Source organism: Alexandromys fortis, unplaced genomic scaffold (genome assembly GCF_014885135.2).
Source record: "Alexandromys fortis isolate MF-2015 unplaced genomic scaffold, M_Fortis_MF-2015_v1.1 scaffold_5, whole genome shotgun sequence".
In the NCBI taxonomy this organism is placed as follows: Eukaryota; Metazoa; Chordata; class Mammalia; order Rodentia; family Cricetidae; genus Alexandromys; species Alexandromys fortis.
In genome coordinates, this window is record NW_026067924.1 from 26878800 (window position 1) to 26905499 (window position 26700).

Genomic DNA, 26700 nt, shown 5'->3' on the forward strand with positions numbered 1-26700 from the left:
ACACATATGATTATTTGTCTATTCATCTAGCATTAATAGGTCAATGTTACTCCCATGTATCCCAGGCTGGACTCACATTTGCTATGTATCCAAGGATGACCTTAAACTCCTCATCTTCCTGTCTCCACCTCCTGAGTGTTTGTATTACAGGCATGTTCCATCACAGCCAGGGCTTCATACATGCCACGCAAGCGCTCATAAACCGCCTGAGCTACATCTCCAGCCCAGTTCTTAACACTTTTATGATATTTCACAAATTGACCCAGTAGAGTAAGACCTAATATTTGGTATTTATATGTCGAGATAATTCCTTGGAAATCTAAAACAAGTGGGAAAAACAGCTTCAATTTTATCAATCTTTCTACAAAGAGATTTATCTTTATTTTATGCTTATAAGTGTTTTGTCTGCATATATGTATGTGCACCACATGAATGCCTAGTGCTATCAAAGGCCAGAGATAGCATTAGGTTCCCCTGGAACTAGAATTGCAGATGGCTGTAAGCTTCCATGTGGGTGCTAGGAACTAAGCCTGGGTCTTTTAGGAGAGTGGCCTGTGCTCTTAACTGCCAAACCTATCAGTAGCTAGATGGAGAGACAAATAATCATATGTGTGTGTGTGTGTGTGTGTGTGTGTGTGTGTATCCACAAACAGATTTAGATATATGCAGGTAAATTTCAGCATCCACCTATGTTTTTAGCAATCTAAAATAAAATATTGTAGATGCTGGAGTATTCTCAGAGACACGCTACTCTGCCAGGATTATTTGACTTTACGTGAAATCAGACTTCATCATTGCTGTGCTCCACCCTTGCCATATTCTTCAAGTAGTACTTGTCCTTCTTGCCCCATCTTCTGTAGCCTATTGTGACAGGACCAATGATGATATTAGTGTAGCTTGCTTTTTTTCTTGCCAAAACTTACATTGCACTACCAGCAGTTCAGAGTACATATCTGATTCATAATGAGCTGTATTTTAACTGCTTTAATTATTTCCCAATACTTTCAAAGTTCACATTTATTTTGCTTAAAGACAGACAAACGCAAAGATCAATCCTCTCATATTGGATTATAATATTCAAAGCATTTAGTCTTATAAGATGTTACTAAATTTTTTTTCCTTGGGAGAGATATATACTTCCTCCTAAAGTTCAACAATGAGTCAAGGTACAAATCCACTGAGGTTTGCTCTGGGGAACTACTGAGTTTATTGGGCTTATGAACATAACATAGATGAGGGGTTACTTTCAGGGATGTGGGTAATCTCCTAAAAGGCCCCAATGGCAAGTTTTTACCCAGCAGAAATGATGGCCTTCCCATAGGCTCAAAAATGGAGCCCTCTCTCCAGTCCTGGTCCTTCCCCATCTATATACTCTAGCCCCTTCCTGAAGCCATATGCAGCTAGAGCAGAACTGCGAACAACTAGCTGGATACGATGGGGAGGATACCTTGGAACTGAAGCTACAGATACTTTTAAGCTGCCACGTGGGTGCTGGGAACTGAACCTGAGTCCCCTGAAAGAAGAGTACATGTTCTTAATGGCTGAGCTACCTACTCAGCCCCCAGACTAGTTTCCTTATTATTATCATCACAGCAGTGGGTTTCATTATGACATTCCCATATCTACATGTCCTTATACTTTGTTCTCACTTGTTGTCCTCCTTCACTGTTCTCTTCCTCTATACTCTATGTTCTTTTCTCATTGATTCCCTTCTTTCACCTAGTTACTCACACTTCCTGCTTTCTTATTACATAATATGTATTCCATTAACCTTTCTATTTTCCCCTCCCTTAAGATCTCTTCCTCTCCTCTCATTATTCCTTTTCTGGTTTTTTGATCTATATACATATACTCATATATATATACATACATATATATACATACATATATATACACACACATGTATATAAAATTTTAAATCTAGGTTCTCTATATAAAAGAGAACGTGAGGTATTTGTCTTTGTGAGTCTGGCTTTACTCAACATGATTTCCAGTTGCATCCTGTTCCCTGCAAATATCATGATCTCACTTTTCCTTGTGGCTGCATAGAGAAGTCCACTGTGTATATACACATTCATCAGGTGATGGACACGAAGGCTGTTTTCATTTCCTGCCTACCATGAACAACATAGCACGGATACAAGCATGTCTGTGACATGTTGATTTTGAAGCTTTTGGATACAGACCTGAGAGCGGTTGGTACAGTTGGGTCATATGGTAGTTCTATTTTAGTTCCTTGAGAAGCATCCACATTGAGTCCTATAGTGGCTACCCTAATCTACGTTCCCATCAGGAGTGGTAAGTGTTCTTTTCCCACAGCCTCACCTACACATGCTTCTTGATGATACGCATTCTGACTGTGGGGAAGTGGAATCTTAAAGCAGTTTAACTTTGCATCTCCCTTATGGCTAAGCACGCTTTTCAAGTATTTATGAGTCATTTTTATTCCTTCTTTTGAGAACTGTCTATTCAGTTAATTGCCCATTTTTGACTGGATAATTTGGTTTAAGTTTTAGCTTTAAGCTTTGCTGCTCCTTATATATCCTAGACATTATCCTTTGCTTGATGTGCAATAGGAAAAGAAGTCTTTCCTGTTCTGGAAGCTGACTCATCACTCTGGTAATTGTTTCCTTTATGGTAAAAAAGCTTTTTAATTTTATGTAATCTCATTTGTCAATTCTTAGGGTTATTTCCTGTGCTTCTGGAATCCTGTTCAGGACTAATCCTTGCCTTTGCTTAAGTATTGAAGTATTTTTCCCTGTTTACCCCAGCAGTTTCAAAACTTCAGGTCTTGCATTCAGTTGGTTTATTTTACCTGATTTTTGTGCATGGAGAGAAATACGGATCTAATTTCTATCTTTTTTATTTAGAATTCTAGTTTTCCCAGCACTGTTTGTTAAATGTTTACACCTACCCTGAGCCTAGCACAGCTTGGTGCAGAACAGGGGTTCTCAGCCTTCCTAATAATGCTATGACCCTTTAATACAGTTCCTCATATTGTGGTGATCCCCAAACCAAAAAATTATTTCGATGTTACTTCATAACTGTAATTGGGTTGCTGTTATGAATCATAATGCAGACATTTGTGTTTTCCAGTGGTCTCAGATAACCCCTGAAAGGGACATTTTACTCCCAAAGTGGTGGCAACCCACAGGTTCAGAACTGCTGGTCTAAAGAAAGCAAAATAAGAAGTGAGTCTTCAAACAGACTCCTTTCTGACACCCAAATCATTGCCTAATTATTAAGGAACAGGAAGAAATGAGCTGATTGAATCCACAGAAGTCCTCCTTGTCTTCCACAGAACTATGCTGTTCTCAAGGTGTGTCCTTGGCAGCAATGAGTGGCTGTCTCCTTTGGGGAAATGCTAACTCAGAGAGTATTTGTAAGGGTTATAGAGCCCCACTCATCCACAGAATTGCCCAGTTGAATATGATAAACTGTCAACGCTCTGTTGGTAGAAGCTACAGGAACAAAACTGCCATTGATTAAGTAAAATAAAAATGATTTGTGTTGTCATTTCCAATGCAGTGCTCACTTTTCTCTAGACCTTTCACACCTCAATGGGTCTGCATCTCTCAGCCCTGGAGTCTGGAAGACTGTTAGAGGTGATTCTGAGCACTGGAGTCTAACGGTCTGACTTGGCAGGAGACATGGAGGCTCGCCACAGAATTCTTCATCTGCAAGCCAGAGAAAGAGAGTAATGATGATGCCCCTTCTCAGGTTACTGAGTCTCCTCACAATAACTGTGAGAACAGAGAGAAGCAACACGTGAGCGTTGCTGCTTACCAGGTGTTCAGTGAGTGGGAGGTTTGTTTCTCTGATTCAGTGTGAGACAAACAATGCTTGGGACTAGGGAGATGGCTCAGCGTGCAGGAAGAGCAACTTCTGCAAAAGAATGTCAACCTGAGCTCAAAACCTAGATGCATGTGAAAAGCCAGGTGTGCTTGTTCCCCGGGGATGTGGGGGTGGTGAAGAGGAGAGGATCTGTAGGCGGAGTTTCTCTTTGTCCAGGCAGTTGCTCACAAATAACCACTCAGAGACTTATTATTGATTATAAATGCTTGGCCAATAGCTTAGGCTCATTTTTATCTAGCTCTTATAACTTAAATTAACCCCCCCTTTTTTTCATTAATCTACATGCTGCCCTGAGGCTTGCTTACCTCATGTCCATACTTACTGTCCTACTCCCTTTGTGTCTCATGGACTCTCCTTAGATTCTGCCTAGCATTCTCTGTCCTGAAAATCCTGCCCAGCTATCAGCCAATCAGCTTTTTATAAACAATGAAAGCAACACATTATCATAATGTACAGAAGCATTATTCCACAGCAAGGATCACTAGAGCATGCTGGCTCACAGACTCGCTCCAAGTTCAGGGAGAGACCCTGTCGTGAATAATGTGTAGGGTGATAGATCCAGACACCCAACATTCTCCTCTGGCCTCTGTGTATGGGCACACGTGCCTCCCTGCATGTGCATATACCACACATACACACACACAGAAATACACAAATGTGTAACTGGCTATCTTATCATCTCCCTCACAGGCACCATGTGTTTTAACCATTAACTACAAAGCAGAGGTTTAAAAAAATTAAAAATCAAATATCAGTGTTGCATAGTCTCCAAGAGCCCCAACCTGCTTTCCAAACATCCCTAATCTATGACTTATAATTGGCCATGTCATCTCCTCTCACTTGATATGCCCCCTTTGCTGTTTGAACTCCAATTATGTTTCAAGGTGTGGATGAAATTCTGCCTCTTCAGCGAAACCTTCCTGACTTCACCGGAGACTCCATGAGTTTAACAGAGCACATCCACCAGGCTTTCTCAGTTTTCTCTAGCATGAGCCTACACTCACGCTTTCCATACACTGCCGTGGGCATCCAGAAGAGATGGGATGACTAAACTAACTGGGTGTGGGTGTAGTAACTCTTCCCCACTCCTAGTCAGGAAGATACATCAGTGGGTGGCATCCCAGGGAGTCTTCAAAAGAGAAAATAACTGATGAAATTGAGGACTTTACAATTAGTAACAAATCACTTGGAACAAATCTTACAGTGTCACAGCTTGGAGCTGGAGAACCTGGTTGATACTTCTAGTCTGATCTGCAGAAAATAGGTGGTTCTCGTGGTTAAGCTTTCAGTTCCTTTTTTTTTTTTTTTTTGGCCTAAAACATTTCCTTATAGTCAGTGTAGTAAAAATTAGCTAGGTGTTAGCTCACACCAACATTCTGCTAAGGATACAACTGCATTACAGTACAAGAGCGCCTTCGTATACTATGTGGCAGAACTTAAGAACCCTTTACAGTACTAGACAGACACTGAAGAGAACAAAGTTGTGTGTGTGTGTGTGTGTCCATGAGCATATGTGTGCACTTTTGTGAATGAGGAATTTAGGAAGAGAAAACAGTCTTAATGGAGGGAATGTGGGAGTCTCTAACCGGGAGAAAATCAGAACAGATGGAAGGAATGGGGGTACCAGTGGAGGTGTGACTGTATTTAAACAGAGGGCACTAACTTAGATTGTTCGCTGTTCAATTCATGTCTAATTGTTAAAACTGAAAGTCCCAGAACTGAATCAGGTGTTACGTATTAAAGTTCACTTGATGTTTTACATGTGGTGTATTTCTGCACATTACAGCTGTCGATGCTAACTGGTAACTCATCATTAAACCCTGGGGATGCATTTCATATTTATGAGTATATTTACAGACATGCTTTTTAGTCCAAGTTACTCTGGAACTCAAGGTCTTCAACCACCCAAACCCTAGGCTCACAGGTGCATCTCATATTTAAAGAAGACAAATACTGTTTTATGTGTGTAGCTAATGTTTTCATTTTTGTGGTTACTAATCAATAAAAATTTAAAACATGGCTCATTTCATTCTGGACTTCTTCTATTTGCTCATTAAATGGCAGGAGATGGTGCCTGAGCAGGGTCATGATAAGAGTATGACGTATTTGAGCAAAGAGGATCCCTAGCACTTTGATGTGTTGTGTATTAGTTCCCTAGGGCCTGTGTAATGAGTTCCAAATTGTCAAAGTATAAACATCCGGAACTTTCTTCCCAGTTTAGGGGGCTGGATGCCTAATATCATTGGTGAGCCCTCTTAAGGCTCCAGGAGAGTACCCTCTTCCACTTCTTCCCCATCTTCTGTTTGTCTGTAATCCCTGGTAGTCCTTGACTTCAATATATGTCAAAGCCATAGATGACATATATCAGTGACAGTGCTGACATTTTCCTGTATATCTCACATCTTCTTCCCTCCATTTGTGTAGTGAAATTTCTGCCTGAAAAACTTTTAAAATTACACTTTGTGTGTGTGTGTGTATACATATATAAATGTATGCATCCCACAATGTGAGCGTGGACGTCAGAGGACAAACTTTCCATAGTCAGTTCTTTCCACCACGTGTGTATGTTTGTCCTGTATTGAACTAAGGCTACCAGACTTGATGGCAAGCGCCTTTATCTACCAAGTCATTTCTTTGGCCCTGAAAATTTTTTGGCAATTTCAAAAGATTCTTGAAAAAAAAAGTTTTAGGTAACTTCCATTGTTTTTAATATGAGTCTGTTTTGGATTCCTAGCTGACCATGTGAAAGAAATGAATCTTCTTTATTTTAAAATTTGCTATTGTAGGCCTAGAGGGATGGCTCAGCAGTTAAGAGCATTTGCTGCTCTTGCAGAAAACCTGAGTTCAGTTCCCTGTACCTATGTTAGGCAACTCACAACTACTCCAGCTCCTGGGAATCCAAAGTCTCAAAGTCTTCTTCTGGTCTCCATGGGAACCTGAACTTATGTTACACACACACACACACACACACACACACACTTTAAAAAAACATTATTGTGAGTGGCAAAAGAATGACTAAAGTAGGGCTGGAGAGATGGCTCAGAGATTAAGAGCATTGCCTGCTCTTCCAAAGGTCCTGAGTTCAATTCCCAGCAACCACATGGTGGCTCACAACCATCTGTAACGAGGTCTGGTGCCCTCTTCTGGCCTGCAGGCATATACACAGACAGAATATTGTATACATAATAAATAAATAATTTTTTTTAAAAAAAAGAATGACTAAAGTAGCCAGAATCTCTTCAACAGTGCAGTAAACCTACATTTAGCATATGAGCTATCTAGGCTCTGCTGTTTCTTTTAACCCACAGATTTCGATATTTGAAGTAATTGAGATTAGACTACCTTTCATCATTGCAAAGAATATTATGCTTTTAATAAAAAAGAATATTGAATATTGAAATATATTGAAGCTTAGTTAATAGGTACTCTAAAAGTGGGTGATAGAGGTGAGATTAACACCTCAAGCGTTGGGGTAGGAGATACAGCTGAGAGGTAAACAGCACTGGCTTCTCTTCCAGAGGACCTAGGTTCAATTCCCAGCACTCACATGGCAGCTCACAACCATCTGTAACTCTAGTTTCAGGGGATCTGACAACCTCCCCTCTTCTGGCCTCTGCTGGCATTAGGCACACATGTGGCAGACAGACATGTCTATAATCAAAATACGTATTCACATAACACAAAGCAAAAAATAAATTTAATTAAAATAATGAATAAATAAATAAATAAATCCTTAAAACACAGTCTCTTTTCTCTGGGAAATTGAAACTGCTAAGACTATCACCTTCTTGTACAGACTTTCATTTCACAATCAATTTTTAAACTTGTGACAATAACATTACGTCCTCAGAGTAATTTCTTATTTTCCATTTTTATCCTGAGGGTAGACAGCACAGCTAGCTGCTTAACCAGTTTTCACAAATATCGAAGTGAAACTTGTCTTTGAGGTGTGGCAGAGCTTGCTGATCTTAAGAAATTTTGCCCACAGATATTTGGATCATTCAAACATATACAAATACCAAACTTTCATTATCATGAGTCTACAACAGTTTTAAAAGTTTGAAAGAAAGAAAGAAAGTTGAAAGATTTTTATTACACCCAAAACATCTTTTGGGAAATTGCAAAATGGAAAGAATGTTTTTAACACTGTAAATATAGCGGGATGAATGGTCATATGTCAGTGCTGGAATTAACATATGGAAACATGTCTATCAACAGCTGCTGATGTTAGCCGGGCAGAAAAGTTCAGCACGATGGCAACTGTCCCTCCTGTGTGTCACACACTAAGGACAGAAACAACATTTTCACAAAACAGCAAACAATGCGTGTCCACACAGTGCTTTGGTGAAACACACAGGAAGTGGGATTGCTTGCACACATACTCCATGTGCAACTTGTCATGCACTGTGTTAGTTTACAGAAAAAATCAAGCCACATATGGTGACGGATGCCTTTAATCTAGCACTCGGGAGGTGGAAACAGAAGCACCTCTGTGAATCAGAGACCAGCCTAATCTATATGGCCAGTTCCAGGTCATCAGGGTGCGATCCTGTCTCAAAACAAACCTCCAAGCCTATTGATTTGGGTATAATTCTTGTCTGTTGTTTCCATTATTATAATAAAGAAAAACTATGGGTATATTTTAACCACTCATTTTTCAGTGAGTTCTCTTCCTAACCAAACACACTTTGACACTGATAGACAGACCTACACTGCATGGACTCAGCTTACAGCCCTTGTTGATCAGATGAGGCATCAAGTTATGCTAGAAGGACATGGGTCAGGAGTCAGAGGGCGGCCATGAGTAGAAAGGGGGATGGACACACCTTTAGGGTAATGAGGAGTCGCCTGCCTGCTCCACAGGCTTCGGCATGTTTGCTTCATGTAGTATCACTGGATCAGAACTGCCTCATCTGAGGAGTGTATGACCACTAGGATTCAAGCTGCAGTCCCTGAATTTGAGGTCCTGCCTAACTTCCCTCACTTCAAAGGACCAGAGATCTACATGCTTCTGGTCTGGAACAAGTCCCAGTTGTCATTAGGCTGGAAGGCCAGCATGGTTTTGTCCCCTGTGATAGAGTTTGGAGTGCTGACCTACCTTAGGGCTATGCACAGGGATTTCAACAGCCTTGTGATTTAGTAAAACAGCCTGACGAATAGAGGCCACAGACCCCAAATGTTTGCTCCCCAAGTGTAACGAGGACCTTATGCAAGTTTGCAGCCAGGAGAGTACCAGTCACTGCTCAGAGTCATGCTGCTTGCTTTGAGGAGTGGCAAACAGTACAGTCGCTGCCCTTGAAGAGCTGCCCGCTGTTCTTAGAGATGAGGATGCGTTCTAGACTTCACCAAGTAGTGTGTGATTCACAAGAAGTCAGAACGGCTTCTAAGGAGATCATGGAAATAACCTACCTGCACCTCAGGTTACTCCTAATACCTCGGACAGGACAACTGCCTTTGGCTAATCCCCACACAAAGGCTCCTTTTAGGTAAGAAGTTTGGTCACATTTCCCCTGGCACAGCATCTATTGCAAGATGTACTTTTCATCAATCAGAATTATGGATAGAAAATAGAAGAGACTACGCCTACAAGCTAAAGGGGCCTGAAAGATGAGTCTTTTCCTTTTTTCTTTCTTTCTTTTCTAAACCATCACACCCTTTTCAGGCAGAAGTTTGGCAGAGTGCCGTTGAAGATGCCCTTTCACTATAGCCAAGGCTGCCCTCCTCTGTGTTTAGGTACACTCTCTTAGCTCTGGTATCTGAATTTCCGCGATGGGATAGAGGATTGGCTATTGAACTGCTGCTGCTGGTGGATCTCTGCCCCTTTTAAAGGCTTTTAACAGTTTGGTTTTTGCTGAAGAACAGTGGTGTGCTCACCTTGGACAAGGGAAACCAGTATGTTTCATGACAAAACATGCTCTCATGCATATGAGATGCACGTCTGCCTGTAAGAAGCTGCAGGGAAGCAGGCAAGCCATGAGAGGAGTGGGAGGAATGGGGATCTCAGCATTAGGCAGGTGGTGTGAGGTGCTTGGCACCTCGTCACTGCAGGTCTAACTCTGGCTCAGGACGTTTGTTTCTTTCTAGGCATCCTCTACAAGTGGGCAATTTCAGAGCAGACAGCTGCTGACAAAGGGCTTTAGTTTCCAGACTGGATTTTCCAACTTCATATTCACAGTTGAACAAAGAGAAAATATGTTGTTTCTTCTTTTTCTCTAGTAGTTCTTATCCCCAGAAGTTAACAAATAATCCAAGTTGTCTATGACTGTGTTATTGAACCGGAGCTCTATGGAAATGACTGAATCATGAGGATTTCCCCAAGCATGAAGGATTATTATAAGATGTCAAGGTTAAGAAGACAGACCCAAGTCTCAAATCTACATAACTGACAATAGGGTTTGTCGGTATTTGTGGGATAAGGGGGATAATTTAAGGCATGGAAAAAGCAACCATGTATAATCAATCTTTATGGCACATATTCAGAAAATTACAGTGTTAGCATGATCTGAGGGTAGAGTTTTGGCCTCCTAACCTCAAAAAGTCAACCACTGGACATTGGTGCAGGCCTAAGTAAAGAGTTACTGAATTCACCAGACAGTGGTGGGTGCACACCTTTAATCCCAGCACTTGGGAGGCAGAGGCAGGTGGATTTCTGAGTTTGAGGTCAGTCTGTTCTAAAGAGTGAGTTCCCAGGACAGCCAGTTCTACACAAAGAACCTGTCTTGACAAAAAAAAAAAAAAAAAAAAAAAAAAAAAAAAAAAAAAAAAAAAAAAAAAAAANAAAAAAAAACCAGCAACAACAACAACCAAACAAAAAGAAGGTACGGAATTTAACAAAAGTAACCTAGATAGGAAGCATCATCAGGGCCATTCTCACTGAGGGCTAGCTAAGGAGAAGCTAGTGGGAGACTAATACTACAGTGCTCAGTCCTATGAACTTTCAAAGTCAGCTAAAACCAAGTAACTAATAGCAAACAGGGCTGGGTTTACTCACCCCCTATTCTACAAGCAGTTTAGTAGATTATTTTATTGGCATTTGTAGAAAGGAAGAATTATTAAATGTAATTTGGCATTATATACATTATGACCAAGAGGAATTTTAGAATTAAAATTTATGACTAATAGTAACTTCATTGTCTCTCAATTCATGCTTTGCTTTTGTGTCCATATTTCTTAGTTGCCATCAGTAATCCTTTGAGGGTAGGTATTAGTTGTCCCCCTTCCCCATATTGCAAATGAGGAAACTAGAGATCAAGGGAATTAAGTAGTATGCTCTGGCTCACATAGCTTGTAAACTGGAGTTGAAGCCTTAACTTAAAGCTTTTGGCTCTACCTCACTTGCTCAAGTAAATATAATTTCAGTTAGGTGGTGGTGCCTTTAACACCAAAACTCACGAGGCAGAGGCAGGCAGCTCTGTGAGGCCAGCCTGAGCTATACATTGAATTCCAGGACTTCCAGGCCTACGTAGAAACCCTGCCTCAAACAAACAAACAAAAGATTTAAAACAAATAAATAAACAAACAAATGTATTTTCAAATTCTTAGGAAAAAGTAAAAAAAAATTGAGATGGAATCTTGGGACTATAGGAAAGACATTTTCACGTAAGAGGAACAGGACTTGTTAAGAGATGGGAAAAGTGAGAGGGTAGCACACTGACTTAGAAGCAGTATGTCAAAGCAGGTGTTGTCAGAGCCAAGCCACTCTGAATCAGGGTCTATGCTGCTGTCTGTGAGCTGTGCAGCCTCCTCACGCTGGCTTCTGGCCTTGCTATGCTTCTGTTTCCCCACCAACATCGGAAGGTTTTTGTAGGCGCTGAACGAGTTAATTTGGGGCCCACTGCTTTGAGCTCTATGTTTGACTTACGGTCAGCCCTATGCAAGATTTAACACCACATGGCACTCTTGAGTTAAACTGCGGGAGTGGAAATTAAATTTAACTGTCCAAGGTCTGTATTCAATCTTGTTTGGACCCTGGTGGGACCCAGGGTGTGAGGCTGTTCTTTTCAGCAGCACAGAGGGATGCGCTTACGTAGAAAAGCGGAAATTAAACGCTCTCGATTTTCAGATATGCTTAATTTGACAGATCCGCAATGATGCAGTGTAGAAATTCCACTTCTGACTGAAATGTCAGATTAGAATTGAAAAGGAAATCTGGCTGAAGGAAACCCCTATCATCAAAGTAGTTCTCAGGGAGACTGTAAAGTCACCATTAAGGAAGAGACAGTGAGGAGACAGTAAGGAAGAGACCATTAAGAGAGGAGTGAGGGAGAGACAACAGGAAGGCAAGCTAGCAAAGCACACTGGATTCTAGACACTAAGTACCGGAATGACGGATGCCTCAGGAATAGAGGGGAGGGTTTGAAGGAGATGGTGATACCCGAGAAAGGGTCATATCGTTAAGACAATCAAGGGGCAAGAATTAGATGGATTGAGCCAAGGAGGAGTCCAAGGATCCAAAGAAATAGGCGGCTTAAATTAAACTGACAGGGAAAGCGAAGGAGGGAAGGCTGGCTCCAACCCACTGTGTGTGTCTCTACGGGTTCGACTCTGTGTCTGTTTTGAGCCTGGTCTCGCTCAGGGCGGCAGTGTTGGGCAGGGTTTCTTCACTGGCCCAGGCCGGGTAAAGGCCGTACGTCTGCAAACCGCCTCGAGGCTGCAAGGTCAGGAGAGGGAGCTCGGGCCACCCGGAAGGATACAGTTTCTACCACCAACAGAGGCCTCGTGACAACATTATATTTACTCAAATAAATAACTTCCTACAGACCCAGGAGACGGCACGTGTTGCTGAGGGGCCACCATGTAACGCAGGCGCCCAGCGCCGCGTCTTTCCGCTGCTCTGTCACTCGCCCTGACCGCGGCGTCCCCCGAGGCAGCGAACAGCTTTTGGAGCCCTGAAGCCTGCTTTTTCCAAAGACCTCCGAGGGGGCCTGGAGGCCCTCCTTCACCCTGCAAGGATTTAGCTCCCCCGCATTTCTCAAATGCCGCCGACCTCTTCCGCGGCTCACCTGGCCCCGTCCTCTCCGGGCGATGGGCCTCCCAGCCGAGCTGGGGCAGTGTCGGGACGAGGAGCGCGGCTTGGAGGATGCACGCTGCCCCGTGTTCAGGAAGTGACGCCACGTTTGGGCCGGGTAGCTAAACTTTTGTCACTCGTAATATCGGAAGTCCCGCCCACCCTCGACAACGGAAGTCCGGTCCGCTGAGTCTCCACGTTTCCTCGTGCTTTCCACCGCCGGCATGGCGCATTATAACTTCAAGAAGATTACGGTGGTACCGTCTGCCAAGGTAGGGGTGACAGAGGTCGTTCCCGCTTCTCTCCCTTTTCCCTGACAAGTGGCCGGGAACGGTCCAGGCCTGTATCCCCAAGGCTGGGAGAGGCGGACACCGTAGATCCACTCGGTCCCAAGTGCCGGTTTCCACTTGCTAGACTTTGTCTTGGAGATCCTCAGAGATGAGGTCCAGTCTCTAAATTCAAATCCCTTTCCTCCTGATCGTTGGTCCCCCAAACCTAGAGTCCCTTCAAGACCTCAGGACCCTTCTAGAGCCTGTGATTCTTACCAGGCCTGCCGATGTGACAAAGTGTCTGGGTGGTGGCCACAGGGAGGGACAAGGCTGGAAGCCTGAGGTGTTAGTGGTGAGCGTCGAGCGACCCCTGCTTTAGGATCCTAAGTTAAACGTAGCATCTTCTTCTTTAAGCAAAACCTCATTCATTGCTGTCACAGTCTACAAGTTTGTAGGCAGTTGTCATTTGTCTTTGGGCTTGGAAAATGCAGGTGGTTTTAAGCATCCCAAGGTAAACGTAGCCAGGCCAAATTTGTGTAACTTAGCAATATACATCCCTTAAAGGGTTAAAGTGTTGACTATTAGCTAGGCTGAAGAAACTACAGGGATACACGTGTTTCTTTGAAAGCTCCGGGCATTGAGTTGCAGGATCTTTTCGGTGAAGGAACTGCTGTTGTTGTCATCCCATTTATGGCTGTGTGGGTATTTTCAGTGTCCCCCTTTCTGAATGAGCGTGTTTTGAGAAGTTTTGTAATGAACTAGTGTCTTCGTGGTGGTGCATATTTTTAATCCCAGCACTAGGGAAGCAGAGGCAGGTGGATTTAAGGAGATCAAGAAGACAAAAACCATGTTTTTCATTAGTGACATACAGAGTTCTTTTCATTACATGTCTGTTATTTCTCCCTTTCTCTTTCTGGTGCAATCATTCTGCTACACATCTCACTAGTTTTTGTTTTTGTTTTTTTTTTTTGTTTTTTTTTTTTGTTTTTTTTTTTTTTGGTCTTTCGAGATAGGGTTTCATTGCATCTTTGGATCCTGTCCTGGAACTAGCTCTTGAGACCAGGCTGATCTTGAACTCACAGAGATCCGCCTGACTCTGCCTCCCGAGTGCTGGGATTAAAGGTGTGCGCCACCGCCCGACTATCATTAGTTTTTAATATTCGAAAAGAAACCATATGTTGGAATCACATCTTGTGTTTTAGTTTTCATGATTGCCCTGACCACCTCTCAAGTGTTGAAGGAGTTTGTATACTTTTTGTCTCACTTGACATGGAGGTCATTGGATCAAATGAACTGAGTGACAGGTTTTTTTTAACATTTTAGTACAGCATGTATCATTGTTACTCTAAATGAGGTGTGTTTCTTGAAACAAATGAGTTTGTATATGTGTAGATGAATGATGGTAATCCTTTGATGGTTGGAAATACAAATTCAGTCTGAAGAGAATGGGGTACTTTTGTAAACAGTATATGCTAGGTGCTGTCTGCATAGGTATACCTAAGGTAAAATAATATGCTTAAGAATCAGTTTCTGAAGGAATAGATAAATGCATTTATACCCACAGTATGATGAAGAAATGTGTGACCTAATGCAATTGGCATTCTGTGTTTGTGAGTTCCAAATCCAGGCTTTCTTAAAGGCCTGAAACAATGAAGATGAGCCAAGTTGTTTATAAAACAATTGAGTTAGAAAAAGTAAATTTTGTAGTTTAAAACATGTAGAGCCAGGTTAATGTTTTAAGACAGCAATAAGCAAATGCATAGAAAGTACATATTTGAATTGTATATTAATTATTTTCTTTAATCATAGGACTTTATTGACTTGACATTATCCAAGACTCAACGAAAGACTCCAACGGTTATTCATAAGCATTATCAAATTCATCGAATTCGACATTTTTATATGAGAAAAGTCAAATTTACTCAACAGAATTACCATGACAGACTGTCACAGATTTTGACAGATTTCCCCAAATTGGATGTAAGTGACATGTATGGTTATATAAATATAAGCCTTCAGAGAATCAGTGTTTAGCTAGTTTGATGTGTTCATTTGTCAGAGAAGAAATAATTGATTTGTCAGTTACGTGGTAATTCAGGGACAAAGCTAGTTTTGGAATCCAGGTTTTTTGAATCTTTAGTGTTCTTCCCAAACCCCATTCAGTAGTGCCAACGCTGTCTTCCCAGGCATTCTCTGTAGAGTGTCTGGGCTTCCAGTGTTAGCTTAGTGAAAGCTGCTGATTGCATATCCTGAAGCCCAGGATTCTTGGCTGGCCTGTGGCTTGTCCAAACTTCACCCTTCCCTGTTCTGAGGCCTCCTTTCCTCTAGGTTCAGCTGAGTTAGTGGCCAGAGGTGCCCCAGTTTGTGAGCTTGTTACTTTGCGGATGATGGTTAGGTCAGCACTGGCAGCCTACTTTGCAGTTGACGGCTGTCACTTGCTTGTTTGGCTCAGAAACGGAAGGGCAGACACTGTTCATTTCTTGGGAAGGGTCAAGTACGGGAAAGAACCTGAGGGTTAGAAAAAAGAATGTAATGATTTAAAGTGACTTGATATTAGGAAATACCCCACTTTAGTAGACAGTGTATTTTAAAGTAGTCAATTTCTCGTGGTTATTTTTGCATTTCTTTATTAGTTTTTATATATGAGAGGTGGGAGAACTCAACTGCTTGCCTGTTCTCTTACTACTGCCTAGTAACAATCGTACCTACTACTCTGAAATTGTTCTCAGGTGGATACAGTTTTCAGAATTGTAAATCACTGAAGACACACGGCAAGCACAGTTCCAAGCAGTAGGGATAGAACAGTAAAAGGCACTCTCCTCAGCTGAGCTTGGTGTCTCAGTAGGGAGAAGATCTTGAGTTCTTCACCAGCCAGGGATGCATAATGCTACCGTCAAAATCAAACATAAAATACAGAATAGAGCATTTTTTTCTTTGTTTTTCCTGTGTCTGTATAGTTATAGCCCTGGCTGACCTGGACCTCACTTTGTAGACCAGGTTGGATTTGTGCTCACAGAATCTACTGCTTCTCTCCCTAGTGCTGGGTCTAAAGGCCTGAAATTATTAGTCCTTGGAGATAGCGGTTGGCAGATCTCTTGAGTTTGAGGTCAGTCTGGTCTACATAGTGAATTCCAGGCCAGCCAAAGCTAATAAAGACATTGTCTCAGAACAACCAAAAATAGAAAATAAAATTAATCGCCCCATTCTAGTGAATGGAGCTCATAAACATAAAAATATATAGCATGTCATATCAAAGAAAGAAAGCTGAACTAGGAAAGAAGGTCTCTGCAGGGAGCCTGAGGGAATTGAAGAGAGTTAGTGCTGTAGGCAGAGTGAGCGTCAGCTACAAGAAGTGATAATCGGCAGTTGGGAGGTTATTAGTGAACTTGGGTTCATAAAATCCTGGTGCAGTGTGCTCAGGTGGAAAGAAGGTGAGATGCCTCCCGTACTGGCAGCACTAACAGTTCCTTAGGTGTTTGTGTGCTGTCCTAAGTAGTTCTGACACTGTCATTGGATGGAGGTTGGGGTGACTACAAGTGATTGCTGCAGCTCCTTCCCTGGGGATTGCTTCTGGTTCCTTAGATGAGTAATTTGACAGGGTTATTGGCGAAGCGAGAGGTCTGGGGATCAGAGCTGACAGAGGAAAGGGAGATTATTCTCGTGTTTGTTGCATAAGGCTAAGAAACTATTGCACCACAGTGACGTTTTGTATATTTCACTTTTTCATTATAGGATATCCATCCATTTTATGCTGACTTGATGAATATCCTCTATGACAAGGATCATTACAAGTTGGCTCTAGGTCAAATAAATATTGCCAAAAATTTGGTGGACAAGTAAGGTATTTTCTTACTAAAGTATCTTGTAAGTTATTATTAAAAAATAACAAAAAGCCTTAGATATTTTCTCTTTTTCGAAGTGTTGCCAAAGATTATGTGCGGCTTATGAAATATGGTGATTCTCTGTACCGCTGCAAGCAGCTGAAGCGCGCTGCCCTTGGGCGCATGTGTACTATTATCAAGAGACAGAGGCAGAGTTTGGAGTATTTGGAACAAGGTACTTGCTACACGTAAGCAGAAGTGGGGTTTGTTGTGTTCTTTTATGTTTGGGACTTATTTTAATCTTAATATTTTTGGAGATTTGTGAAATGCATGTTTTTAGTATTTAGCAAGTAAAACGTACACCTAAAAACACTTTACTTAATAGGATAATTTCTGAGTTAGAGCTTGAAATCGAACCTTGTGCAACACCCCTAGCCCTACAATCTTTCTGATTGGCATTGTTCTCTTTCCCTGAAATGGTTCCTCAAGGTTCTTTGAAAGTGTTTCCTGCAGATCTGTGGGATTCTCATGATAGGCCAGTGGGTGCCATGCTAGAGCCATGCTGGTGTTACAGGTGAGGTAACTGAGCGGAAATAGTTCCCGTTCAGCATGCATGCATCAGAGCATGCTGTAGACCAAGTACCAGTAATCATCTTCCCAACATGGTTCTTAGTCTCACTTCGGACTAAAGCAACCAAAATCACAGATTGGTAGATTAAGCACTCGATTCGTGGTGTAGCCATATTTGGAAAATACTTTTGTGTGTACGTGCATATGCTGTTAGCTTCTACAGGTATTCCTTACCAGCCTCACTTTTTCCGCCAGTTTTGCAATTATAAAAGTGTAATCCCAGCTACCCAGAAGGCTGAGGAAGGAGTGCAGGCAATTATGAGCCTGGAGTATGACTAAGTAGAAATAAAATTTCAAGTCAATCTTAAATTCTAAATTTCTAACTTAAATTCTTTATAGTACGTCAACATTTATCCCGCTTGCCAACCATTGATCCAAATACAAGGACTCTGCTTTTGTGTGGGTATCCAAATGTTGGGAAATCCAGCTTCATCAATAAGGTAGGTGTGTTTTTATTATAAAGCAGCTGTCTGATTAACTTAGGTCAAAGTACTGCTTCATTCCCTTTGTTGGATTTAGGATGGGCTTGGGAATATTCTAACTAGTCATTAGTAAATGATTTCTCTAGGTCCTGATGTATAAGCACATCTGAGTTCCTTTCAGGAGGCTTAACTCATTGTTTGAGCCTAGATTTATGTAGTGATTGCCTGGACCATTCATTTTGATTCTTGTGTGCCCTACAATTTCTCAGGAGTATGAGACATCTCAGTTAAGTTTTTTTTGTTTTGTTTTGTTTTTTGATTTTTTTAGAGACAGGGTTTCTCTGTAGCTTTGGTGCCTGTCCCAGAACTAGCTCTTGTAGACCAGGCTGGCCTTGAACTCCCAGAGATCCGCCTGCCTCTGCCTCCCGAGTGCTGGGATTAAAGGCCTGCGCCACCACTGCCCGGCATCAGTTAAGTTTTTTTAACTGAGAGGTTTTCATGACAGCTTTGTGTTAGCTCAGTCTGGGAATACTCTTAGGCTTGGTAGCACTCACTGGGCTAGTTTCCCAGCCTGAAGCTATTTAGGTGATTTGTTACCTTGGTGATTGTGTCAGCTTTCGTGTGAACTGTGTCCACTGTAATAGAGGTTTTCTGAGTCTCTCCTACTATTTTTTTCTTTCTGAGACTGGGTCAAGTTATATTGTCCAGGCTGACCTTGAACCTGCTGTCTTGCCTCTGTCTCCAGAATGCAGGGATTATCAGGTATGGATGGGCTCCATGCCAGGCCTGTGTCCCTCTTTACCTGAGTAGAATTATTAAGCTCTTGTGTGACATTTAAGAACAAGTGATTTGCTGTTTCTGGACATACTAAGGCTCACCCAGTGCCGGAACGATTTTGCTTTGAAGCCGTTTGTGTGTGAGTGTGTGTGTGATGGTCAGAGAACAACTTGGTTCTTTCCTTCTGTGTGGGTCCTGGAAATTGAACTTGGGTCGTCTGGCTTGGTGGCAGGCACTTTTATCTACTGAGCCACCTTGCTGGCCCAGAAAGTTTTATTTTTACCCACAAGTTGTCCTGACTTGATAGCACACAATGCTCTTGGGGGTTCTAATCGAACTTTCTAATACTAGTCGGCTTTCTCTAAATCTGCTATGACTGTTTTGTGCGCTGGGGGTTGGTACAGTGGCCTCTGGCCACATTTGGCTTTTTGACTTGTAGTTTAAACTAATTCAGCAAAATTAGTTTAAACTAATTTCAGTTTCTGACTGATACGAGCTGCATATTGAACCTTGGAGAATAGAGTGGCTGGTGGACCCCTGGTGTAAGGGAAGAGGAGCAAGGCATTTGCCAAAATGATACTATCTGTCCTGTACTACTGGGGTTTTATTTTCTACCAAAAAGATTGTGTGTGTGTCTGTGTGTGTGTTTTGAACTCAGGACCTCACTATACCCAGCCTTTTATTTTTGAGACCATCTTTCCAAGTTGCCCAGATTGGTTCTCGGCCTGTTATTTTCCTGTATCGGTAGCCTATGTAGCTGAAAATTGAGCAGTGTTGTGTTTAGCTAAAATTAGTCTTGATAAAGTGTGGGTGCCATGCTTAGATTGTTTGAGGGAGATTGTGATATGGACTCTTGTGACTGTGAAAGCATCCTTTTTGTCATCTTCTAGGTGACAAGAGCAGATGTAGATGTTCAGCCCTATGCATTCACCACCAAATCTCTGTTTGTTGGGCACATGGACTATAAGTATCTGCGCTGGCAGGTGAGTCTCGTCTGCAAACATAGAACAAACATCCTGGGTTTTGATGATATCTAAGGAGCTGTAGTATATGTCCATCCCATAGTGCACTTAGTATACAGCCAGTGGTGAGCAGTGTCCTTTAGCGACAATTCTGAGGTGGGAGATTGTTTCTCTGGTTTTACCAAGAACTTGAGACTCTCTGTCATGAAAAGAGAACCAGCCCGAGCTTTGGAGGTATGTAATGACTGATCATATTTATGTAACCAAGAGGAAGCTGGCAGCTGCCATATAGATTTCTGCTTTACTTCCCCAGGGGTGATTTCATTTCCTTAATAATGCCTCTAATGAATAAAATGTTCTCTGTTATTTTAAAATATGCCATTAAAAAATGGCATTTACTATTGAAAAACATGAAATAGTCTAGTTTACAACCAAATCTAATTTATAAATGATGAAGAAGCCAAATCTTAGAAGTTGGGAGAGTTATCATTCTTTAGTTTTTCTGGATTTTGATAGCTGTATGAAAAAAGACTCATTTCTTCCAAAGCCAGTATCTCTTTAATGGGCTCTGCAGGGTCTCACTAGCCAGGCTGGCTTTAAGCTCACCGTGTAGGTCATTTAGCCTTAAACACATGGCATCCTATTTTTGCTTCCTTGGTGCTAGGCTTACAAGTATGAGTCACTATACTGGGCTCCTGGATTTTGTTTCCGCTTTTATAGAATTAGGTACTCTTTTCTCGTTCTTTTGTTTATTTTATCATGGTCAGTTTCTGGTGTCATATTTTACTTACTAGTTTTGCTAGAACTGGTTTGGATATAAGAGAATGACTCTGGGACACACACACCCCCCCCCAAGACATTTTTGAGTGAGTGTACTTTAAATGATGAAGTCTGGTTGTTAGGTCGTAGATACCCCAGGGATTTTGGATCATCCTTTGGAGGATCGGAACACCATTGAAATGCAGGCTATCACAGCCCTGGCCCATCTCCGAGCTGCAGTTCTGTATGTGATGGATTTGTCCGAGCAGTGTGGACATGGGTTGAAGGAGCAACTAGAACTCTTCCAGAATATCAGGCCTCTTTTTATCAACAAGGTAAGTGTGGTAATTAATTCTTTAATTTACACACTGGTACCTCTTACTCGTAAGTAATGGGTTCTAAGACCACTGTGGACATGTGAAATGATAGATGATACCGAATGTTCTATGTCACTTTACCACATGCAGTATTGTGACAGTTGATGTGGTAACTGACATAAGCCCAGTGGCTGGTTGCCTGGTAGCATGCAGAGTGAATGCGCCAGACAAAAGGATGATTTGTGTCCTGGGTGGAATGCGGCACTAAGACAGGAGGTTTCATTGCACTGCTTCGGATGGGTCACAGTTTACATTTATATGTTGTTTATCTGTAGAACTTCCCACTTTGTATATTCCACTAGTAGTTGGTCTCAGCTTGGGTAAATGAAGGTGCAGAAAGCAAAGGCATGGGGAAGGAGGGCTAAATCTTTAGTATAAATAATCATTTCTTCTCTTCCTTGCTAGCCTCTTATTATTGTGGCAAACAAATGTGACGTGAAGAGAATAGCCGAGCTTTCTGAAGAAGATCAGGTAAACCACTTGGCATATTAATATATATGTACACTTTTTAAAGACCAATCTTGAATCCTCAGATGTTCATTTAGGAGGAATTTTAGTGCTTCTAGTTATCACATGTGTGGAGAGGCTCACCATACCAGGTCATTGGTTGCTAAATGACAGAATTAGTGCTCAGGCTCTGGCTTTCTCTGAAACCATGCTTTAGTCCCTTGATAATAGAAGTTGACTTTGTTCATGGGAAGGTTTAATGTCTATTGAGAGTTGGTCACCTGCCTCTGAACTAGGGAGTGTTTATAGGTATAAACATGATGTTTGATGGAAAACATACCAAGTCCCTTCTCTACAGTCTTAGCCATAAAATGATAGATAAATAACCAATTTTTCTATTTTCTAAGGCGTTCTCTTGTACAGTTTTTGGCAGAAACTTTAAGAAATAGCATTGACCTGGGTCTGAAAAAGCCTGGGTTAAAACCGGGCTCGCTGAACATAGCAGACAATGAGGACTACTGAGACCTCAAGAACAATGGCAATGGGTTTTTGATCCTACTGCACCTATTGGTTTTGTGGGAGCCTAGGCAGTTTGGATGCTCACCTTACTAGACCTGGATGGAGGTGGGTGGTCCTCGGACTTCCCACAGGGCAGGGAACCCTGATTGCTCTTTGGGCTGACGAGGGAGGGGGACTTGATTGGGGGAGAGGGAGGGAAATGGGAGGCGGCGGTGGGGAAGAGACAGAAATCTTTAATAAATTTAAAAAAAAGAGCTCTAAATGGGTCACAGTGTAAAATAAATGTACGTAGGCTTGTTAGAGAGAAGAAAAAGTGTATAGAGAGTTGGAGAAAATGTAAATCATTAAAAGAAAAAAAAAGAGAGACAGAGTACAGACAGCCATAGATTAAAAGGTGTTAAAAAAAAAAAAAAAAGAAATAGCACTGAGCCGGGCGGTGGTGGCGCACGCCTTTAATCCCAGCACTTGGGAGGCAGAGGCAGGCGGATCTCTGTGAGTTTGAGACTAGCCTGGTATACAGAGCTAGTTCCAGGACAGGCTCCAAAACCACAGAGAAACCCTGTCTCGAAAAAAACAAAAAACAAAAAAAATAGAAATAGCACTGAAAACATCTTTTGGAAAACTTTATCTGTTCTACATATAGAGATTATACATTAGTTCTGGCAAATGGAGACTGGGGCAGAAGCCACCTTTTATTACATACTGTATTCTAGGCAGTCTGGGCTACAAATCAAGCCTCTGCCTTTTTAAAACACAACAAAATTTCGTTTTTCTGGTGTCCGCCCCCCACCCCTCCCAAACAGGGTTTCTCTGTAGCTTTGGAGCCTGTCCTGGAACTAGCTCTTGTAGACCAGGTTGGCCTTAAACTCACAGAGATCCACCTGCCTCTGCCTCCTGAGTGCTGGGATTAAATGCGTGCACCACCACCGCCCGGCTTGGTGTTTCTGTTTCTTGCATTTTTTTTTTCCTCCTGAAAATTATACCTCTCAGGTCAGGGGATATAGGTCAGTGGTAGCCCGCAGCTGAGTTCAGTCTTTTGTACTAGGAGTGGATGGGGGGAACGAAGCTTACAGAGTGTTCTGTAGAACTTCAGATTTATGTAGCTTTGATCCTGTAGGAGCCTGTCTGTCTGTCTGTCTGTCTGTCTGTCTGTCTGTCTATCTATCTATCTATCTATCTATCTATCTATCTATCTATCTATCTATTTTTAGTTGTAGAAGAATATTGGAAAAATTAGCTTACAGCTGTTTGTTCTTCAGAAATTAAAAAGGAACCACGGCTGTTGAACAAATATGTTTGCAAATACAATTCCATTTGTGAAACAGTGCAGTTTCTCTGGGAAACTGGAGGACAACAGTACATGGGTCACTTCTTTTCTTTCCCATTCCTAGAAAATATTTATGGACTTGCAGACTGAAGGATTCCCTGTCATTGAGACCAGTACCCTGACTGAGGAAGGTGTCATCCAGGTTAAAACAGAGGTTGGTGCTTTTGTTTTGGAAAAGTCAGTATAGTGGGAAACTGTTTTCTTTTTAAGAATTACACCCTGAAAAGAATTTTGGTGGGTTTTTTGTTTTGTTTTGTTTTCATTTTCGTTGAATAGCATTATTTGTTCAAATTACTAGAGCTCTATGGGGGGACATTTTATTTTTGTGAGGAACAGTTGGGTAAGGACACTGAGCTGCTTCGGGATTCAGTCTTGGGTTGGCCTTCAGCCCAGAAAGAGTTGGCGTCTTTCTTACCAGAAAATAGTCTGCCCTCCCTAGGTACCTGCTGAAGGACAGCATGGAGGGAGTTCATACCCAGGTGTTAATCCAGCTGTCGATGGCTGGCGCACACGATTCTTCTTGTAATGTGTTACGGGCTGGTGTAGAATGGGTTTGTGACTCTGCCTTGGTTTTGCTCTTCCTTAGGCTTGTGATAGGCTTTTGGCTCATCGAGTAGAAACGAAAATGAAAGGAAATAAAGTGAATGAGGTTCTGAACAGATTGCATTTAGCTCTGCCAAACAAGAGAGATGATAAGGTAAGGTGGCCCTTTGCAGGGCTTTTGCGGTTCAGTGGCTGTGTTGCTGTACTTGGTCAGTCCTGGAGTTGCAGATCGTTTTTTTTTTTTTTTTTTTTTTTTTTTTTTTTTTTTTTTTTTTTTTTTTTTTTTTTTTTTTTTTTTTGGTTTTTCGAGACAGGGTTTCTCTGTGGCTTTGGAGCCTGTCCTGGAACTAGCTCTGTAGACCAGGCTGGTCTCGAACTCACAGAGATCTGCCTGCCTCTGCCTCTGCCTCTGCCTCCCGAGTGCTGGGATTAAAGGCGTGCGCCACCACCGCCCGGCGGGGTTGCTGATTGTTAAACTTATATACAAGTGGACTTCACATAGAGATATCAGTTTCTCACTGCTGGCAAAGTCACATGTTCTTGAAGGAAAGAGCCAAAGTAATGAAGAGCTCTGTGTACCCTGCTTCTTCCTGTCAGATGCTGTTGCTAGTAACCACCTTGTTTATCCCTAGAAGTGGCTTGGAAGTAACTGCACCCACCCCCCCTTTAAATTGAGCCAATGGAAGTATATTTTTTGCATTTTTATTTTATTGACATTATAAGTAGTATACATCTTTATACACATATGTTGCTACAAATAAATCTATTTTAGGATATAAGTTTCTAAAGTTTTTTTTAAATCTTTGTCACTTTTTTATGGTTTTATTTTACGGTTATGTGTATGAGTGTCTTTCCTGCTTTGTAAGTATGTATACCGTGTGTCCTGGTGTCTGCATCCCTTGGAACTATCTGTCACATGAGTTCTGGGAACTGAACTCAGGTCTGTGGGAGCAACAAGTGTTCTTAACTGCTGAGCCATCTCCCCAGTGCCCCACCCCCTTTTTGTAAACATAAAAAAAGCTACACATTTTACTTCTTTCATAGTTGTTGAGTTTTGAGTTCTACAGAGAACAGGCTATGTTCATTCCTAAAATACTTTTTAAGTACCATTTTCCTCTATATTTTACATGGTTTTGTTTTGATTCCTCTTTTGGATCGAAGATTTGTGTGTGCTGAATTTATTTTGTTTTGAGGGAGGTTTACATTTGTGGGCCTGGTTTCATGTGGAAGTGAATTTAATGCCATTGAATTCTAAACATACTTGGGTTTGTGTCTGTTTCTTGTTCATTGATCTATTCTTCTGTCTTATATAATTTTCTGGATACTTTTTAGTTTTGACAAATGAACTATGGAATCAGTTTTGAGGGTTGCCTTGTCTCTGTTCAGGCCCATTCTGTCCCTGAAACTCACTCTGAGAATGTACTTTGTTTTAGTTGTTTTGGTGGTTTTGTGTTTTCCTAGTAGACTGCCTTTGTTTTAATTTTGATTTCTCTTAAGTTTCTGTCATATTCTGGAAGGCATTTCACATACTATCAATAATGTGTTGTTAGGAGAGACCTCCTTTCATCCCAGAAGGAGTGGTGGCTCGAAGGAAAAGAATGGAGATTGCAGAGCCCAGGAAGAAGAGGGTGAGTTACTGTAACTCTTTGTCTGGGTTTTTATGGCGTGTGACAGAAGACTTGCCTGTTTAGCAGAGAAAGCAGCATTTGGTGTTGGGTACTGTGTAACAGAGGCTAAGGGCTTTAGTCACATGAAGGAGGCTTGATGCAGTAGACTCAGGATTTGGTCCTGTAAGGTTCAAGGACAGAGTGGCGAATCCTTAGCACTCATTAATGTCATAAAGCTCCTCAGCCGATGTCATCACAGTGAACAAAGTGCATAGGACACATATGCACTTATGTCCACAGGAGGACAAAAGCAGCCTTCCTCTTTGACGTAGATACAGAAGGGGCCACAGGCTGTTCATTGGCAAGGAGGTATAGCAAAATATTTAGGGGCATACAAACTAAAATAAACTTTGGGGGTTTTCTTTGCAGGAACGAGATCTTGAGCTGGAAATGGGAGATGATTATATTTTGGATCTTCAGAGTAAGTAAGGTGTTTTGAAATGCCACTTGTATGGAAAGTGTTTTAGAAAAATGGAGTTCAGAAATTAAAGTCTTCCAGTGAATTTGTTGGTTTATAAGTTATTTATTTTTGGTTTTTTTGAGGCAGGGTTTCTCTGTAGTTTTAATTTTTGAAGATTAGAAGTTATAGATTTACAGAGCTGTGTAAAATGCCTTCCATACTATTTTCTGTTGTTTCATATGGTGGGATTATTTTTGTAGTTGAAGGTAGGACATGCATGTCAGTGCTGATCTTGTTAGTAGTAACTGTAAGGCAGTGTTGGACACAGTTCTTCTGTTTACCCTGAAAAGTGTTTTTTCTTGGCGTCTAGAGTATTCCTTGTGGGGGAATAGTACTTGAAGATGCTAGAAACTGCTGTAAACATAACTTTTTTTTTCAATGTTAGAATACTGGGACTTAATGAATTCATCCGAGAAATATGATAAGATACCGGAGATCTGGGAAGGCCATAACGTTGCTGATTATATCGATCCTGCAATCATGAAGGTTTGCCTCACATTTTTATTACACCCACACCCCACATGACTAGAACGTACAAACACAGCTTCAACTTTACCCTTTGTCTTCTTTTTGTTTTGTGCCCTGGGGCATCCGTCCACCCTGTTTCTGATTACTTGGAGACATCACTCTTCCATTTAGATGACACTGTTCTTCCTTTGCCCTGTGTAATCCTGGTGATGCCAGGCCTTTCACACTAGCTGGTAATGGGCTGTGTCATTTTGGCTTGGCTTGGTCCTGTAGAGCCGAGATGCTGTCACTGGCTCAGCCTTCTCTCTGTAACTGTTGTAGACATTTTCTGAGTATTCTCAGACCTCCTCCTGCTAGTTCCTTTTGCTAGTCCAGCATTTGACCTTGCTT

General features: G+C 41.7%; 1 protein-coding gene across 2 annotated transcripts in view; it reads left to right on the forward strand.

Moving 5' to 3' along the window:
- Positions 1-26700, forward strand: part of Gtpbp4 (GTP binding protein 4) — a 56251-nt gene that overhangs the window by 23773 nt on the left and 5778 nt on the right. Inside the window, exons 1-13 of one of the 2 annotated variants that reach the window (XM_050142310.1) lie at positions 12482-13134; positions 14941-15111; positions 16864-16967; positions 17051-17187; positions 17922-18022; positions 19672-19764; positions 20646-20837; positions 21285-21350; positions 23237-23326; positions 23759-23869; positions 25266-25343; positions 25752-25803; positions 26228-26328. In XM_050142310.1, coding sequence (XP_049998267.1) covers positions 13087-13134; positions 14941-15111; positions 16864-16967; positions 17051-17187; positions 17922-18022; positions 19672-19764; positions 20646-20837; positions 21285-21350; positions 23237-23326; positions 23759-23869; positions 25266-25343; positions 25752-25803; positions 26228-26328 — 1344 coding nt within the window. In that variant the 5' untranslated portion in view covers positions 12482-13086. Of the gene's footprint in view, positions 1-12481; positions 13135-14940; positions 15112-16863; positions 16968-17050; positions 17188-17921; positions 18023-19671; positions 19765-20645; positions 20838-21284; positions 21351-23236; positions 23327-23758; positions 23870-25265; positions 25344-25751; positions 25804-26227; positions 26329-26700 lie in introns of those variants that run through there. The other variant, XM_050142309.1, reaches the window with a different exon arrangement.